This window comes from Anastrepha obliqua, chromosome 3 (genome assembly GCF_027943255.1).
Source record: "Anastrepha obliqua isolate idAnaObli1 chromosome 3, idAnaObli1_1.0, whole genome shotgun sequence".
Classification (NCBI taxonomy): domain Eukaryota; kingdom Metazoa; phylum Arthropoda; class Insecta; order Diptera; family Tephritidae; genus Anastrepha; species Anastrepha obliqua.
Genome location: NC_072894.1, coordinates 9,714,002 through 9,733,696, shown reverse-complemented (window position 1 = coordinate 9,733,696; position 19,695 = coordinate 9,714,002). Strand labels below are relative to the sequence as shown.

Here is a 19,695-nt window from a genome sequence, read left to right as displayed (position 1 = left end):
TTTCTGTCGTTTTGTTTTAATGTATGTAGATTAAATAACCAATATACTTGTTTTTCTCTTAGTACAGGAGTAATTAGTTACTTTACGTACTTTTTTACTACCTTTAGGCAAGAAAGGGAAAACATTTTTCCCTTTTTCCCATCCTTCGTAAATGCAGCCCTAAAATAAGGGAGTGTCAAAGCGCCCTTGTCACTACTTACCTAACCTTCTATAATTGAATCATGATACATATGTATATTCGTTTTTTATTTGATTTAATTTATATTTGTCATTTACATTAAAAATTTGTATACTGAGAAATAAAAATAAACAAAACCATAAAATTCATGTACATACATACAATCGAATAATCGTAAAAAAATTGTCTATCCTCAAAATAGTATACAAAACTTTCTTATCAGATTTAGTGGCTAATTCTTTGGCGTTTATTACTACATTTAAACGTTTTGGCACACATTCCAACAGATGTTTATGTGCCACCTTGCTCAAAAAGTTCCCGGAATATATTCGGAAAATTCAAAATAAAAGTTAATTTCCCAAATAATGATAATATCTCCTTCAAAGTACTACCCATCAACTGCAACGCATTTATGCCAGCGTTTGATCCAGCTCTAGACACATTTCCGGAACTCTATTTTGGGTAAAGCCATCAGAGCCACCTTCAATTTTTTTATTACTTCCTTTCGACTCTTAAAACGCGTTACGTGTTGTTGTTGTAGCAGCATAAACGTAACCCATACATGTACAGTGAATACTGCTGGAGTAACAGTCCTTGGCCGTAAATAAATCCGGGTAGTTCCGGTAACGTAGAACCGACTGTCGTGGGAATGTTCCCCGTAATGATTTTTTGACTCGTCCAAACAAAAAAAAAAAAAAGAAATCGCACGAAGCCATATCAGGTGGATCAGTGTGAATTCATTGGATGTTGGATGGCATTTCCTTTTTTTTCTTGGTCGAAAATTCGCGGGTAATAATGGCACTGTGCGACGTTGTGTTATTATGAACGAAAATCCACGAGTTATTTTTCTGAAATCCTTTCTTTTTTGGCAAATTGCTTCACGTAAATGTCTCATAACGTCCAAATATCTACTACCATAGTCCTTATTAACTGTCTGATCTTCAGGCAAGAATTCGTGGTCTAAAATACTCTTGTAATCCGTAAATCCATAAAAACCGTGAGCATCGCTTTCTTTCTTGACTGAAAATGGCGTGGTTTTTTTTTTATCTTGGTCCATTTGGAGCTCCTCACTCTCTCGCCTGATGTCTGCGTGTCGTACTCATAACCCAAGTTTCGTCTCCAGTAATGAAGCGTTTGATGAATGTTGATTTAGCCTTCATAATATTTCAAGGACCTTCGGACCAACTTTACAACAACACAGCGCAAAGCAAAATCCTTAACTTCAATGTCCTGCGTGGATTCATAAGTAATGTCTTTGGCCTCTGTCAGCTCTGTGATGGTTAATTTGCGGTTATAGATTGATTTTCTTTCTTTTACATTATTGATGTTTTCGATGTCGAGGGCCTGGCATCCTCAATGGATTCACGATCTCTTCTGAAGCGTTCATGCCAAGTGATGGCTGTTTTCTTTAGAGGATCATTACCGAAACATTAACCCAGCATTTCTGAGGTTTTCGCACCATTGAATCTACATCGTATTTTTTACGCACAATTTAGTACAAATTCGTTGTTGCAAATTCAAATCTATTTTTAAAACTGTAAAAAATCGAACACACGTGCAAAAGTAGATTTATGGCGTTACTTTTACAAATATCAAGCAATGACGGTAAAATTTTGCTTGATAATTTAAAATGTTCATCACTGATGTGGTTTTGTGTGTTGGTTTGTGTTCCGAAAAACTTTATTTTTTAGTTTTATGCCCGATTCCTTCCAAATATAAATGGAGTGACATACAGTTTTGAGCTGACTCTGAACGGCAAACGGGTTTTTTTTAAGAACTTTTTCGTGGCAGAATACACACCCCTTTACCTGCCGAGGGACGACCACTATTAGAAAAAACTTTCTATCATTTGGTGTTTCATGTCCTCCGGAAAGGTAGTCACGGTATTCAACCCATTCGACTAGGGCGGCCGCCTCCCAAACATGCTCGATTATATTCAGGTCAGGAGCGCGGATGTTTGGAGTAATTTATAGCAGTGGTAGATGAGCCAAATCTTGGCAACCGTGGAGGTGTGCTTCGAGTCGCTGTCTTTATAGAAAACAAAATTGCCCAATATATCCAACCATTCAGTACCTTGTTTAACATTTGTTTTAAGGATGTTCAGATACCTTATTCCAATTTATGCATATTGACTTCTACACAATTATATCTCTGACTACCACACTATCACAGAACCACCTCCATTCTTCACAATAGCTTTTTATTCTTCGGCTAAAATTCAGTGTTGGGCTTTCTGCAGTCATAACACTTTCCATTCTACCCATTTAACCCTTTGAGGACTAGTGTCGGCATATAGCCGCCCAAATTAGTTCATAGCTACAAGGCTGTCGCGAGTCTGTCTGTCGTTCTGAGCGATAAGATACGCATAGGTATAGTAAAAGAGTCACGTTTTCGTACAAAGGCATTAGGGACCATTAGCGATGAAGTCTTATCTTCCTTATAATGAAAACTTACGATGTGAGACGACGGTAGAGTCAGTTTCAGTTCTTCAATTCAGTCGCTCAGTGTCACTGCCAGAGGAAGCAGCAGGCTTTTTATATATTTTGATAGTGACAGTTCTAATGAATATTATACTTTAAATCTGATAAAAGAGAAGATGACGGCATAACCACGTCAAGTGGAAGTGAAATTCGTGCAATCCACTCAGGCATTTCAACATTAGCAGTGATAGCAGTGATTTTATGAAAAATATTTCTTGTGTTAACACGTTCCCTGTCCGCTGAGCCACATATGGTTCAGGAAACATGCGCCTGATAAACACTGATACGTTCCTGAGGCATATGTGTGTCAGGGGGTAAAATTTCTAAAGCAAATTATTCGACTGGACGTAACGGAACTGTACAGTTTCTTCACTGGACGTGCTGGTACGATAATAAAGTAAAGAAAAACTCCGGGACATACGAAAAAATATTTTTATTTTACCCAGAAATCACAAATTATTTTTAATTATTTCTTATTACGACACTCCCAGGCTTATCCAAATCAGCAATCTCGGGGTCACGCCCTATGTAAATATAAGAATTCCAGGCAAAACCCTCTTCTGTGCACAGTTTATAGATTTTCAAGCCGTACTTATGAGACGGAAAGATATCCTGCCTCTAAACGGCATCATCGACTCGTCAATGACGATACATTCACCAGGTATTAGTAAGCTCTTCCAGTTATTGATAACAAGGTCCAAAAGTGGTTTTATTTTGTATAGACGTTCGTTTTGATCCCTCGGGACTTCATTATCAACAAAGTGCCAGCCACGTAATATTGACGAGAACCGATTATATGACATGTTAACGTTGTGAAATATTGGACTTGTCGGTCAATTTTGCATTTTTGTATTGGGACAGGGAACGTGTTAAATAAAGTCTAAGTTTTTACAACGTTCAACGTATTTATTTCCCTTACTGCGCACTCCAATACTTCTCGTCCTCAGCGACGCTCGCCGTCGAGTGGCTCCGTCCCCAAATGGTTAAAGTATGCATAAAGGGTTTTTCAATTGGCGCGGGTCGATTTTGGCGCCCTGTGGCAGCCATTTTGTTTTGGTGACATCTGTCAAATCTTTTGTTTATTATTCAGTTGTTTATACTAAATCATCAGGGCAAGTTACACGATTACACATGATAAAACTTTATTATCAAAATGAGTGTTCATTAACGCAAACGTTGCGCGCATTGCGCCCATTTTTCGGTAGACGTGGTGGCCCTTCCAATTTCTTATGGCCCATGTTGAACCATATGGACCTAGACGACATGTGGTTCCAGCAGGACGGCGCTACGTGCCACACAGCAAACGCCATTTTATTCCATTTCAACATCTACCCGCCCTTATTGAAAGACCCTTTATTTGCTTTCACGTCTTTAAGGGGGGTCTTTCGAGCAATTCGTCTATGGAAGTTATGTTTTTTCAACAAATTTCGATTTATTTCATCATAAATCACTTTATTGCTATATTTCCTAAAAGTTGTATCTAATTCTATGGCTGGAACAAAGGGATTTTTTTAACTTCGTAAAATCATGTGTTCTTCGCTATTCGCTTCTTGGCCTAGGCGGCTTATATTGGCAACCGAAGATGCACTTTTATATCTTCTAATTATGTATTGCTCTGTAGATGATTAAAAAAAAATAATATATTAATTGGCGCGTACACTTCTGTTAGGTGTTTGGCCGAGCTCCTCCTCCCATTTGTGGTGTGCGTCTTGATGTTGTTCCACAAATGGAGGGACCTACAGTTTCAAGCCGACTCCGAACGGCAGATATTTTTATGAGGAGCTTTTTCATGGCAGAAATACACTCGGAGGTTTGCCATTGCCTGCCGAGGGGCGACCGCTATTAGAAAAATGTTTTTATTAATTTTGCTTTCACCGAGATTCGAACCAACGACCTCTCTGTGAATTCCGAATGGTAATCACGCACCAACCCATTCGGCTACGGCGGCCGCCGTACTTTTACTTTTTTACTTTTCATAAAATTATCGGTTTCTCCTAATGTTTTTCTCTCCTCATGCAATTTACCATAACAATTACTCGGCGTTCGCCTGTAGTGGTCTGTTTTCCTAAGGAAGCCATTGTGCAAGCTCTCTATTTATCACTTCGTAATTTGTAGCGAACAAAACTTACGCTTTTTATAATGCGCATATTGACGTCGTGCCTGAAATACATATTACGGATTCCTGCCACATTAAATTTGTGTACAGTTATTCTTTTGGACATGAAGTAAATTCTGGTAAATGTACATACGATTTTTTATTTGTGATTAAATGGAGTACACTTTAAATAAATGCATGCGTTTTTCCAAATAAATATAATTGACCTTCTCGAAAATGGGTTTTAAAGTTGAACGTTGAGTAGGTACGATTTAGTGTTTGAGCCACTGTATCTTAAAGTTATGTATCCACGGTTAATCAAATCTCATTTATTTATTTATTTTTTAAGAAAAATTAACCTATCAATGGCTTTAAGTTTGAAGCTTTATTTGTAATTAAATTTGCCTTGCCATGTTTCGAAGGGTTGGGTCCAGAGGGAGAGGGGTGTTAGATGAGTGGGTTTAATGGGGCATGTGAAAAGGTGGTTAGTGTCGTGCGAGGTGCCTTCACATGCTGGACATATGTGTAGTATGTCGGGGTCGATCTGGATAAGTAGGAGTTTAACCTGCTACAGTATCCAGAACGTAATTGTGCAGAGCTTTGCAGCGCAACAAAGTCGCGTGTCCACTCACGGGTGGTGCGTAGGCCAGAGCATCTCCGAAAGTGGCACCAGCCATTGCAAGAATTGCACTGGACTGTTGTCAGGTTTCGAGGGACCCTGGTCTAACACACGGAGTAGACGGTGCGAGGGACCAAGAGCTGCTGGTTTGCGCCATACTGGGATAGGAGCGGGAGGGTTCTGGGTCAGTGGGGGAGTTGTGTTGCGCCTGAGGGCTCCTTACCGTTGAGGTATTGTTGGTGGCGGCACTTTGAATTGCCGGCACTGAGAACGGTAGCGCCGTTGAGGCAGGGGTCGCGGGATGGCGAGAGCAACACATAAATGGCTACATACTTTGTGGACCACTCTCTATGTGACTTAAGCCCTGAACGGGTATTAAGATGGCACCATCCGTTGCATTTATTGCACCTAACCGAGGTGGAGTTTGGGTGGAGCCGTTTGTGACAGGTGCAGCAGTAAAATACCTCTGGTCCAGGGTTGGGTTCGACGCCAGCTCTGAAGAGAAGTATTTGGAGCAAACGTGCTGCAAGGGATTGCTCCTGTGACGAGAGATTGGGGTGGGATACGGTACACTAGACAGGGCTAGTTTACTCGGGCGGCAGCCCTTGGTCGGGAAAACCCCAAGTCATTCCGGTAACATAGAACCGGCTGCCATGGGAATGTGTAATTGACTTTTCGTCACATTGAATTAAAAAAATGTAAATAAATAAGAAATGAGATATTTTATAATTATACGAGGGTTGTCTTTTACGTTTTGCGTTTGAAATGAAAACACAGTAAAATAATATTGAAAATGGCTTTATTACATACTTTTCAAAACCGACCGCTTCAACCAATTTTTAAAGTATTAGTTTCACTCAGAAATGGAGGTATCCACAAACTGTTTAAAGGCTTCAAAGAGGCTCTTCAGGCATTGGAACATGTTAGCATCGCATTTTATTTTGGTGGATCGGGAACAAAAAGAAATCATTAGGCATCAAATTAGGGCTATAACGCGGATGACCCATTAATTCGAAACTCTCTTGTGTAAGCCGTGAAAGCCCGCATTGCTTTGGAGAAGGCGATTGGTTTTCCTTCATCACCCAGAATAGAGTGTTTTAAATTTCTCTAGTGGTAAAGTTGCAGCATGATCAGATTTTCGGAATAAACAGCCGATATTTGCTTTGAGATGCGTCTTCCACGAACAACATTTGTTGGATTAAGCTTGTCTAGGAAGAGTAATACTGTCGACTGCTGTTTTGTTTCCTAGATTCGTCACCTATTACGATGTAGTAGACGTACTTTGAATCACCACGGCTGAATTTTTGCAAAATTTTCTTACACCAATTGAAGCAAGTCGATTTTTGGGCAATTGTCAAATTATGCGGTACCCAACGGGGGCAAATCTTCACGTCCTAATGTTCATGTAACATTGAATGTATGCTGGGCCCACTAATCTGGCACAATAACCGTTTTTGGACGGCTTTCACGAAACACGACTCTGCAAGAATCGGCGGCCAGCGTTTCACAGTGGCTAAGTGTGGTGCTTCAACGCAAAAAGTCTAGGTAAGCTGATCAATGTACTTCTGTAATTGGACACGAGTTAGTTCAATCTTTTGGGCGAGTGGAATTTTTCAACTCAATGAAAAAGGAACAAATAAAGTTAGTCAGTCAAAACGTTAACCTTCTTTCTTTCTGGCTGGTTGTTCATATCGTCCGAATGGTTACAAATGCTCCGGCTCTGAAAGTATACGATGCGGTACCAGCTGGTGGTAGTAGAGGAAGAGGAAGGCCTCCTCTGCGTTGGAAAGATCAGGTGGAGAAGGACTTGGCTTCACTTGGTGTGTCCAACTGGCGCCGGTTAGCTCGAGAAAGAAACGACTGGCGCGCTTTGTTAAACTCGGCCAAACTCGCGTAAGCGGTTATCACGCCAATTAAGACGAATAAGTCAAAACGGTAGCTGTAAGTTTATGCTAAACAAATACCAAGCATTTCGATAAAAACATCGAATTAAACTTCAAAGGCAAAGGCGATCCTGCTAAAAGGCAACCTTCGTAACATATTCACACTCGAATTTGAATCTTGTATATACCACCCAATAGAGAAGCAGCAGGGGATGTATGCATTAAAATTTGATTTCAATAGACTAACAAATTGGGCGCGATAGCTTCGGTGGTCAAAAAACCATCACTATATTGTATAAAATAACCCCCACTCTTGTTGTTGTTGTAGAAGCATAAACATTCCCCATACTTACTTACGGTGAATGCTGCTGGAGTGACAGTCCTTGGCCGGATTATAAATCCGGGTCGTTTCGGTAACGTAGAACCGACTGACACTTCGGTGGTCAAAAAACCGTCAATATATTGTATAAAATAACCCCACTCTCGATAATATCGGCGCTAGTTTCACAACTATAATATGTATGATGCCAACAATAGGGAAGAGCTCAATCTAAATACTTGTAAATGAAAGTTATAATCACGGAACATCTAAATACCTACGAATCAGGGCGTAATTGGTCTTCAAGTCAAAGTGCATACCTCTTGTCGACCATACCTACGACTTATGTCGAAAAGATTTATTGTTTCCAACACTTAGGACATTACACATCGGTGTAGAGTTTTCCAGCTAGAATACTTTTTCTTATTACTCTTCAATGACCAGATTTTAAACTTCAAGCTTCAAAATAAATAATACTGTCCGCGGACATATACATTCCAATGACAAATTCTAATTGCCCAACGCATTGCATTTTTAAGGAAAGTTTTACCAGTCGACTGACGCTTCCTCCAAATCGTTGGGCCATTTCCTAGAACAGAACAACATTTTTTCCTATTTCTTTTCAGCACCCGTACGGAAACAAAAGGAGAATTCTGGATTTATTTCAACCAAAAATTACGCATCGACCAAAAGCGTTAATTTTTCTGGAGAAATCTAAAGTTTTTACATAACATACAAAACTGCAATTCTTATTTTTTTAATAAATTTAATTTTTTCTTATAAAAGTACACTTTGTGTTTTTGTTTTCAAAAGTTGCATTTTTTTGCTAAAAACGCTTTTTAATATTACAATGAATAATGGTAAGTATAAGCAAAGCTACTCGTTTTTGTTACGTTTTTTCGAGACTAATTGATTTGCAGTTTCTTCAAAATCACTATCATCGGAATTTGTAAACTCTTCCTCCTTTAGCTGATCACTTGCGGGAGGCACGGCTGGGCATGTAGCTGCAGATGATGTGCTCGGCAAATCGGCTACGGAGCTGCTTGGATTTACTCTTGTCGGTCGACTATTGTGAGGGTCTACAAAATCAGAAAGTGTATGCGTGCACATACATGCATATTTTTTTTTTCAATATGTTGAATAATTTAGTTTTCGAATACAATGGTTTTGGTTATTCAAGCATCAGATTATATGGAATACCTTCTATTAGAATATCGTGATTGCGCTCTTGTCGTTTTGTTAATGCGAACGTGGTGCCGTAAAATAACAGCGGTAGAAATCCTACCATTCCACAGATAACAAGAAATAGCAACTTATCGAACTCGCGATGACAGCAACCTAAATCTTTGGACCAGTGTGCTCTTGTTCTGTTCATCTAGAGCCAAAGAAATAAATCGTAGAAAACCAAGAATTTTTCAAGCGAATTCCTTACCGAATCTTGCATGTCAAAGCAAATATTTCCATTATTTTTTTCATCCAAAGATTCATAAAACCCATTGAGGTCGAGATAGTCTGACAAACACCTCAAACATTCTTTGCCTTTCTGTTCGAAGAGGCACTTTTCAAACTCGTCACTTTTATTATCAAATACCTGCCAATTATTACTGGTAAAGCAATCTGAAATAACAGTTAAATAATTATAACAGTTAATAATAAATTAATTGCATAAATATTCGAAAATGCGGCAAAACTTTCTATTACTACCACGATATATTTGGATGAGGGGCGGAGAGAGAGGAGGCGTGTCACCGCCCTACCACTCACACTAGAAAGAGCAAGGTCACACCATTATAACGATGAAAGTTCCAACCTCCTAGGGTCCCTATAGAACCCCTAGGAAAAGCTTGAAAATAAGGTTTGTTACGGCCGTATTTGCATCCTCTACGGAAATATCGTTGAAGAGAAATGTATAAAGCAATTGTTAACCAAGCAAGCATTTAACTTAGGTTTTATAGTTCATACTATTTATGAAAATGTTGTATTATCGTAAAACTTATTAGTGACCCTGGCGAAAAGTTTATTATTTTTATAAAATTTTTTTTATATATTTTAAAACAAAAACTCGACACCGGCGAAAATTTGGACTAAAAATCAAGCGATTTTTTATTCCAATTTTCACTTTTTATGAAAATATTTTTTTATTGCGGTTTTTTAGACCAAACTTTTACTATTTGTGAAAATAATGATTAATCGATTCATAGCGTGATTTCGTATTCCAAATTATATTATATACATGCTATATGTACATTTCCAACAAGAGGGCCGCAAGCGAAAATTGGAATAAAGAATCGCGCGATTTTTTAGACTAAATTTACATTATTCCTGAGAATAATGATTTTCGCTATTTTTTAGTCCAAATTTTCACTATTTTTGAAAATAATGATTTATTGAAGGCCAAGGGCTAATTTAACTCTTTTAAAAACTACAAAAGCTCTATCGAACCTAATTGTTGGTTGACTGGGTTTTTTCGGTTTCGCTTTATTCGTTTCTCAAAATCGTTCCTTTGACAGTTCGGCCCGCAAATTTATTTTGCACGGTATTACAAACGTTTTGAAGAACATTTGTAATAATAGAATTTTAATAACATTCGTAGTATTATTGAGTAAAAATAGCTTTAAATCAAATCTTGAATTAATTAGGAGTGTTTATAAGTGAATATTATTACTTTCCTGTGTTTGTACTTAAGTAAAATAAGCGTCTGTAATAGGGCATTTTTTCAAGCTTTTGCAAAAATTAAGCACTTTCAACGTTAAATATTGCTATTAATTCTTAATGGTAATTTATAAAAAGTACTATACATCGAAAGGTTGATATAATGATTACATTTGCCTCTTATAATTTCTAAATTCGATCCACGTACTTAGACATTATAAGCAAATTTATCGTGGTAGCATTTGAAAGCCAACCCTAAATATTTAAAAATGCAATTACACTAACCATCACAGTAAGCTTTTGTCCACAAGCCAGCAAGTATTGATTGCGTTGTAGATACAATATTGATGCGATCTTTATCAAAGAACTTTTCCGTACAATTCTTCTCTTCACGTAGTCTCATGTAGGTCGCATGCATATCGGTATATTGCTCTTTACAGCCTATACAAAGATTCACTGGCACCGAATGTAAAGTTGAACATTGCACGAATGCGCTCTGGTTTTGAGCTAACTCCCGCAAATATTTTAAGCAAATCTAATGAGTCATAGACAATGGGCCACAAAGCAAATTCCATACAATTTTTAGCACAAAAGGTTACTATATTTTTTATTGCAAACAGATGCTTACATTCTCCGCTACCGCGTTGGGCGTACTCCATGAGAGAAACAGCGCTAGAAAAACAACAACGTAGTGCATTTTCACTCAAATACTTATATTTGTGGTGTTCAAAGTAAAAAAGTGCATCCAGTGCGCTTAAATTCGTATTGACCAACTACTCCAGTTCACAGAAATCAGTAATCCAAGTAGGCAAAACAAAAAGTGTAAATACCCGAATTTGCTTATCTGACAATTTGTTGGATTCAACTGATTGATGTTTGTTTACAAGCTGTCAGTTTCCTTAACCCCAATGAAATTCATTTAAAATTTATTTTTTTGAAGTGGATAACAGAGTTTGCGCGCCATATGAAAATGCAGATCGTTTAGTTGAAATTAATAAGTCTCTGGAAATGATGAAAGCCACATCCAAATCGATGAAATGCATGACAATGCTGTGGTATATGTATGTATCTCGGGATATATTATTAAGAAACACAATTTGATAGGGAAATTTCGGATGATCAAAGCAGAAGAGTTATTTTTAAGTAATAATAAATTTAATGAAGCAAATAAATAAAGCAAATTAGCAATGCGCAAAAATTCAACTAAATTTCGAAATAAAAACAATACAAGAAAAAACTTACTTTCAATTAAAGAGTATATAAAATGCAACGTAAATTCGTGAGTTTCATTAAAAAACAACTTCGAATAGTACTTTACTTATTTTCGAAATCATAAAATAAAATAAATCTGAAACGCTTCCTAGAGAGAAAAAATTGGAATATACTACTTCATGAATCATTTTATTAATAATGAATTTAGCTACTGAAATTTGCATTTTAATCAAGGCGAATTGAGTATCTATCATTCTTGCATATCAATAACTATGGGTTATTGACAGAAATCGCTATTAATATAAAGTCAACAAGAAGAATTGAGTACTGAAGGTGGCGTCTTCCCAAAACAGTTATTTTATTTTTCGCGATTTTGACAAGTCTGACGTCAGTTCCCTTTCCGATACGAAACAAGCGAACTAAACAAACAAAAGTAGGAGAAATTACATGTTTGTGAACATTCAATGAATGACTTGGTAATATTGTGATTTGTGAGATTAAAACTAAACAAACTAATGCAAGCAAATTTCCGTGTGTTAAGTTGTGAAAGCACAAATTCATATAAAGCTCCCAAATACCGTTTGTCTGCGTTTCTGCGTTTCTGAGTCGAAGACGCCGTGGCAAGAAAGTATGAGTCTATGTAAAATTTCTTGTGTTTCGTTGTTGTTGTAGCAGTATCTTTGCCTTGTCAGTGTAGTGTAAATCACCGGTCATCTTCGTCTATCCCATCTAACGGTAGGCCCAGGAAACTTGCTGTTTTGGCATGTTGCGTCCAGAGAGAGATGGGTAAATGAGTGGGTTTGATGCGGCATGTGAAAAGGTGATTAGTGTCGTGCGGGATGCCTTCACATGTCGCACATATGTTTAGTATGTCGGGGTAAATTTTGGATAGGTAGGAGTTTAACCTGCTACAGTATCCAGAACGTAATTGTGCCAAGGTTACGCGGGACTCTCGGGGAAATTAGAGCTCTTCGTCTGCAACGGGTGATCGTTGACTCCGATTACGGAATCCGGGGGTCGGGAGCTTAAGAAGGTGGTAAGAGTCTCCCGATGAATGTCGTTAATTGTCTGCCTGTATACTGTCCGATCAAGTCAATGTCGGTCTTTTTTGTCCTGGATCTCGTCCGCGCTATTAAGAAGGTGTCTCCCAACGTGCCTGGGGGGCGGCTCAAGCTCAAGCAGCTATCTGCATGGGTGGTAAAACCTGCGGTAATACCCTAACAGGAACAAACAGGCAATTCCCCTTCCTTTTGTTTGTTTATGAATGGGCTTTTACGGCATAGCGCATTCGGAAGGCGTAACCACTCTAACCACGTACTCGATCATTATCATAATCAAGACGTATCTATAGAAGGTGTTGTGATTAGAGTAGTCAATTTCCTCTTCTTCCATTCGCCCTTAATTTAGAAATTCCAGTAAAATGAAATGACGGAAAGTTGTTATTGTGTTGTGAATGCGCGACCAACTAATTTTATCTATTTGTCCTCCATTCCATGCTTCTATTCACTTTCCTTTGACAGTTCTAATTTAAAAAATGTTGTTGTTGCTCGAATGGTTAAGTTAAATTAAGTTAAGTCGAAACGAACTGATTTTGAAGGATTACGGTATGTGATTCCAAATATGAATACACCCGTTCATACAGCCAAATTAAAGACTGATTAAATACAAGATTTACTATTAATGAACCGCGGTGTTAGTAGGCACAATCGGTCGCTAGTTATTTATTTAATAAATCTTTGCTCCCTTCGCTTTAGTTTTTTATGGTGTGCGGTAGGCTTTGTGAGTCTTTGGTTTTTAAAGTACTATAATTTTCGTGGGACCAGATCACGGCAATCTCCCTCAATATATTGTATAAATACGAATTTGAAATCAACAAGTTTCTAAGATCATTTATTTTTATGTCAGGTATCGAATATACAATAATATACATAATATGCTATATAACTCAGATTCAATCATAATATATTAACATATTACCATAGGCCTTCATATATAATATATACGTGATTTCTAATTTAAACTAATTTTATTTAAGAATTTTTCATCTTAAGCGCTCTGTTTTTGTTTTATTATTCCTGCAACCAATGTTGCAGTCACACTTTTTCTTCGCTCAGCAGGCGAATTCATACAAGGTGTTGGTACTGGAACGGCTGATTTGCTTATTTTATTACGATTTGGTTATTTGAATGCCAAAGTGATCTGTTTTTCCGCTTTATTTGTTTTTTTCTTGCTTTATTTGTTTGCTTACATTCTGATTGAAACTTTGACATGCAAACTATCAAATTTCAAAAACGAAATAATGCATGCGTTGTTGTTGCTCTAGTGACTACACCTAGTGCAGATTCGCCTTACCTCCAATTGGATGTGTCGTTTGCATCATTGCAAAATACGACGCCGATTGAATTGGGTGACAGTGGAGTTTGTCTAACTTGTACTGTGTTAATTCTTGAAAAGAGTTTTGGAAATAAAAATACTCATCTGAAAACAAGTAATTATACAGTTTACAATACAAATTTAAATCAAAGTGAATTCAAAATAGGATTGCTCTAAAGAAAAGCAATACCAATTTTTGAATACTTTTACAATTGTCGTTTTTTAGACCGTCCGTTCGTTCGTGTTGCTCTTGTGTTGGTTTTTTCCTTCCGCTACCATTTACGTGTGCGTATGTTTGTGTCGTGTTGGGATAGAAGCCGGAAAATATGTAGTTATATCGCAAAATAAACAAAAAGTCGAAAAAGTGTAGTCATAATGAATGAAAAAGTGATTATAATGCATGGAAAAATGCATCAGCTGTAAAAGTTTGTGGTGTAAAAGAATTATTTGGCAAGAAAATTATAATTTATTAGTGCAGACGAGCCCGCCACTCCTTCGTTGAAAAATTTTCCATTTTCTGCATTCGCGGCTCTGCAAAGTTTTCACTCGAAATATATTCCCACTGGAGCATAAGTGTAGTTGGTGGAGCCGAGTTAATGTTTTTCGTGTGTGTGTGCGTGGGCCTGCAAATAAGGAAGCCGAACGGCGAATAGCAGAAGCCACAGCAAGTTTAGGGAGTTATTTGACTGCAAATAATCAAACGGAGTATTTTTGCAGAGTCTGCAAAGGAATAGTAAATACAGTGAAAAGATATTTAAGAAAAAAAAATGCTTTGTGAAAGCGCAAATATCAGTAGTGAACGTTTCCTGTAATTTTCAACTGCGAACATACATATGTACATACATAGATATATTAATTTAAATCTATAGATAAACGCACCGGGACTTAAGTCTTATTTGAAATCAATAGTAATGCAATATTTGCGGTAGTTCCGCGTCTGAAGGTAAGTCAATAGTTTATAAGAGCATTTTTTACACTTGTTTACGTCTGCATACGTACATTTTTTAAATTTATTTTTTGCTTTACCACGCCTGTCACTTTACTCTACCTATTTCATTGATTAAGTGGCGCTACTCCCTTACCATCATTGCTTTCTTTGGGCTTCCGTCAAATCCTGGGCATCCAACGACTTACGTTTGATCAATGAATAAACTTGATTTAAAGCTACAAAGCTGCCAGACTAACTCCAGTTGGATTACTCTGGTCTTATGGGCTAATTAGCCCGGTCATAATACTTTCAAAACAAAAAACAAGATTAAGATTCGCCCGCAGTAGCATTACAAAATCTTGTAAGCGTTTGTACTGCTGCTATGGCATTCGGAATTTTTTGTGCTGTATATGTTATGATTTTTTTATTGCTTTTTTCTTTGCTGAGGCGTTTTGTATACGCTCGTTAAGATAGGAGCGGAGAAGAAGCATTCTGTGCAGTATCATTGTTAGGCACATTGCCGATTGATAAAATGTTATGCGCAAACTCTGTTCATGGAGTCCTTTCCAGCCCTGCAAATCGCGTTTGAGTGTACTAATTATCAATTTATTCAAATCAAATCAAATAATCAATTTAAAAAACTAAGTAAAATATTTAAAGTAGGTATAAAAAAAAAAAAATTACCTATGTACAAATCGTTATTGTAATATTGCAAAACCACCCACCACTAGAACTTTGTACAAAACTTTCAAAACTTTATCAGCTGATTTACAGATAATTATAAAAAAATGGTTTACGCGGAAAATTTACAACGTTTTTTCGCATACGGCTTCCTCAGAAATGCTTCGATTATTGTTTAAGGCTGTATCTGATTTTATTCAGATATATTGTTTTCTAGTTCCAGTTCTGTAATGAGGTGAAATAAAAATAAGAATGGCTCGAACTGGACCGCAGCTTTTAGGTCTCTCTCTCTCTCTCTCTCATAGTGAAATAAGTCACAAAATCTAAGCACAAAGCACCTTGGAGCCGGTAACAAAACACTTTGTATATAACTTCTCTCAGCAATCTGAAGTTAATTCGTGCTCAGTTTACTGTATTATCATAAATTCAACTTTTTAAAACAAAATAAATGCATATTTGTGGTTCCCTGTGATTGTTGTAATTATTCCATTGTATTTTGTGTATCGGAATTTCATCAAAAGTTGAGCACCCTGCAATAATCACAAACAATGCTTTAAAGTGGGTTGGTGTCGAAATTCTGTATGTACAAAATTCTAAAAACAAAATTCTGCTTTTTAGAAAGGTGCTTTTTTAAAATTCTGCTTTTTTAAAATTCTGCTTTCAAAATTCTGTATTACAAAATTCTGTATTAAAATATAATGTTAACAATGTTAAAGAGGTAATGTAATTATTTAATTTATTATTATTATTATTTTTTATTATTATTCGAGATATTAAATAAAAATAATAATAATTTTTTCTTCAGTTTCGATAGAATCCACAGTATTTTTGCGTAGAACTTCTTTTCGCGTGGGCGGCCTTCGGCCGCGCTTAAAAAAAATAACCCTCATCAGTCCAACTCCGGCTACGCAATCCACAGTATTTTTGCGTAGAACTCCTTTTCGCGTGGGCGGCCTTCGGCCGCGCTTCAAAAAAATAACCCTGATCAGTCCAACTCCGGCTACGCAATCCACAGTATTTTTGCGTAGAACTCCTTTTCGCGTGGGCGGCCTTCGGCCGCGCTTCAAAAAAATAACCCTCATCGGTCCAACTCCGGCTACGCAATCCACAGTATTTTTGCGTAGAACTCCTTTCCGTGTTGAAACCATTGAGGCCTTCCAGCCTCTTTTTTATTCAATATCTCGAAAACTAAGCGATATATCCAAAAATTTTACTAATTCATTTCGTTTTCTTTTGTCGAGTTCTATAAGAATCCGCCATAAGATTGCGGCGCCACGGAAACAGCCGAATCCCCTCGTACATATGTACATACCTACATTAATTATAGTTGATAACAGTTATACATCGGTATGTACATGTGTTTGCAATCAAATATTACCTGGAAATGAGAACTTTGACTCTCTTTTTGTATGACGAAAATCACAAAATTTGAATAAAGCAGAATTTTTCGCATTAAACATGCAGAATTTTGAAAAAGCAGAATTTTAAAAAGCAGAACTTTTTTGCAATTTACAGAATTTTGTCATCCAGAATTTTGTAATACAGAATAATGATACGCTCCCCTTTAAAGTAACCAAGGGGATATTACAACAATAACAATAACCACAACAACATGAGCGCGCCTATCAGTAGGTATGTGGAATGGCAAGAAGGAAAGATTGCTGTTGTTGTTGCAGCAGTTCCTTCATGCAGGAAAGTTCCAAGCTTTTGTTGTTATATCACTTTATCAAAACCCGATCTAGGTCGATTTGAGTTTCTTCGTCCTGGTCAGGCCAACAGGAATGGGAAACCAACTATCCAAGCTTAAAGGGGTAAATGGGACGATGCTAAGTGCCGTACAAGGTTACTACGAAAGCTGGGCACAGATTTATTATGATACTTTGAGCGTAATTGGGTTAGTGAAAAAGATCTCAGCTCCAAAAGCATAGTTGCCATCGTATGCATTTTTAGCCCATATCAATATCCACCCCAGCGTCAAAACGCAATCAGTTAGCCCCAAAAACCAACTTCGGGCGTATGTATGTATGTACTCCCATACAAACTCTTTAGCAGTTTTGTAATTTTGCAACATTGATAAGTAAATATTATTCGTAGCTTGCAATGATGAGGGTGTTAGCTGCGAAACTTTGCTAGTGTAAGGAGACAAGAAATTAGATTACAATTAGTTTAGAATATACAAAATTACAGTTTCTATTTTTATACTTCTTTTGTAGTTAGTAGTTATTTTTGCAGACTGACTATAATGAAAAATTCACCAGCTGCAGTCGTTTGACAGAACAGCAGCAGTAACAGTACTGATGAAGGCCATGGTGGTGGAAGTGTGAGTGACAGAAACCGCTATAAACTAGCAATATCAGATTACCAACAGCGCTTTCATTCTTTGACTGCTTGTGTGCTAAATATCTGTAGCTTTTATAAGTATGTGTTGGTAACTTAAATCTGCATATATGTACATACACCTGCGGCCAAGTATATCTTACCACTGAACTTATTCAGTCATATGCACGTACATATATAAATTCGTAATTAAAACCGTATTTGCCGAGGCTTTTTAATATCAATTACGCCATTCAATTTCAAATAGAATTGTGGCAAATTTAGCAAAAAAGTTGTTACAAATTATCACGTTTTGGTGTTCAAATACCCAAAAAACTTGCAAAGTAGGGGAAAGTGAGAGAGCAAAAGAACATTTCATTTTGAGGGGAAGTTGAAGTTTTTACTGGTTAAATATTTACTTGTAAGAATTTGCAAGTGAGAAAAACAGCTGATCGCAAAGTAAAAATAAATACGAATTGACAATCGCGAATTGCTAATTGAATGTTCGCCATCTGATGATGAAATAGAACAAATTATTGTGGACAAAATGAAATCATGTGATTTCGAAGCTCATTATTTTGTAGTTTATTTGCTTTATTATTATTATTATTTTTATTTAATAAGAGGCAGCTCAAGTGAAAATTTTGTGATTTTTCCTGCCAAAAATTTAATCAGCTGTTTGTAAAGCTTGCAAATTGTTACTGGTTTTTCGCTCACGTATTTTTTTGATATTTTTTTCTTAGAGAGCGAATTCTCGATATTAAATTATTGGATAAATTTTACATTAACAGGCCTATTATTCTGCGTATTTCAAGGCGCATTCATTAAAGATGGTAGCACAAGACCAACAACACTGTTATGTACGGTTGTTTGTCCAAGTAAAGTATTGAGAAGCTAGAAAACAGATAATGAATTCGTTCTGTTTCAATCTGAGCTGAGAGCTAAATGAACACGACGAAAGAAAAAAAACAACTCAGCTGATTTACCAACACCACCTTTAATAGGTTCGCCTTGGCGTATTTATTTTAATATTTCTTTTGATAGTAAAAATATTAGACTTGTTAAAAAAGAAAAACTTGGTTAATCGTTTGAATGATGTCTACAGAGAGGGAGTTTAGCGAAAGGCAATGCAATGCCATGCACAGAATGAGCGTACACTTTGGCTGAAAAATGCTGTGGAAATAGGAAACGGCTCTCGAAAAACAGCATCAAGTGTCTGTCCGGGAGTGTGCGAACTATACAAATACGGCTTCAGTGCGGACTTTCTGGCAGACGACCAGCCTAAAAGCCACTGCTCAAGAAGTAAATGCAATCCAAACGATTGTATTTGGCAAGAACCCATCGAAATTGGACATTGGAGCAAAGGTGAAACGTGTTTTTCTTTCATTATATTATAAAGGGCCGCAAATATGGCGATGTTGTAACAGGTCAGGACCAAGCAAGGATGTCCAGAAGGGGCTATTCTTTCTCCGCTCTACTCCGATGTTCAAGGAAACGAAATAGCCGATGGTTTGGCCAACCGTGAATTAGCGGTTCCCCCACAAGGGCCAGAGCCAATAATCAGAATCAGTTCCGCAGGAATTATAAATTGGATCAGCGATTATGTATGCAATTCACATAAAGAACGATGGTCCTGTTTAGAACGGTGCAGAACTGCAAAGTGTTTTGTGACAAGTCCGAACAGACATCTGTCAAACTTTCTACTAAAACTTGGAAGGAAAGACCTTCGGTTGATGGTCCGTTTATAACAGGACACAATCCATGGGGTCAGCATATGACCATCATTGGAAGGGCCCAATGTGCCAGTCTTGCTTGGAGGAGGCGGATAGCACTGAGCACTTTCTCTGTGAGTGTCCTACCTCTGCTAGAGCAAGGCTACGAGTTTTGAGTTCCGATGTCGTGACTCGGTCCGGTCAAGTACTGTCACTCCAGCAGAATTTCCCAAAACTTTATGGCGAA

At 37.3% G+C, this 19,695-nt stretch overlaps 2 protein-coding genes across 7 annotated transcripts in view; one reads left to right on the top strand and one right to left on the bottom strand.

Annotated features, from left to right (window-relative positions):
* Positions 1 to 8,320: 8,320 nt before the first annotated feature.
* On the bottom strand, positions 8,321 to 11,066 carry LOC129242645 (osteopetrosis-associated transmembrane protein 1). Its single transcript, XM_054879411.1, has 5 exons — positions 10,855 to 11,066; positions 10,512 to 10,761; positions 9,007 to 9,191; positions 8,775 to 8,949; positions 8,321 to 8,653 (listed from the first exon to the last, which is right to left on the bottom strand). The coding sequence occupies exons 1-5, from the start codon at positions 10,921 to 10,923 to the stop codon at positions 8,451 to 8,453; spliced, it is 882 nt and encodes a 293-aa protein (XP_054735386.1). The 5' UTR covers positions 10,924 to 11,066; the 3' UTR covers positions 8,321 to 8,450.
* Positions 11,067 to 13,785: 2,719 nt separating this feature from the next.
* LOC129240747 (uncharacterized) overlaps positions 13,786 to 19,695 on the top strand; it is a 300,489-nt gene continuing 294,579 nt past the window's right edge. For 2 of the 6 annotated variants that reach the window (XM_054876723.1, XM_054876719.1), the window contains exon 1: positions 13,786 to 14,754. The gene's annotated coding sequence lies outside the window, so the exon portion shown is untranslated. The remainder of the gene's footprint in view (positions 14,755 to 19,695) is intronic. The other 4 variants (XM_054876724.1, XM_054876722.1, XM_054876720.1 and 1 more) reach the window with 3 other exon arrangements.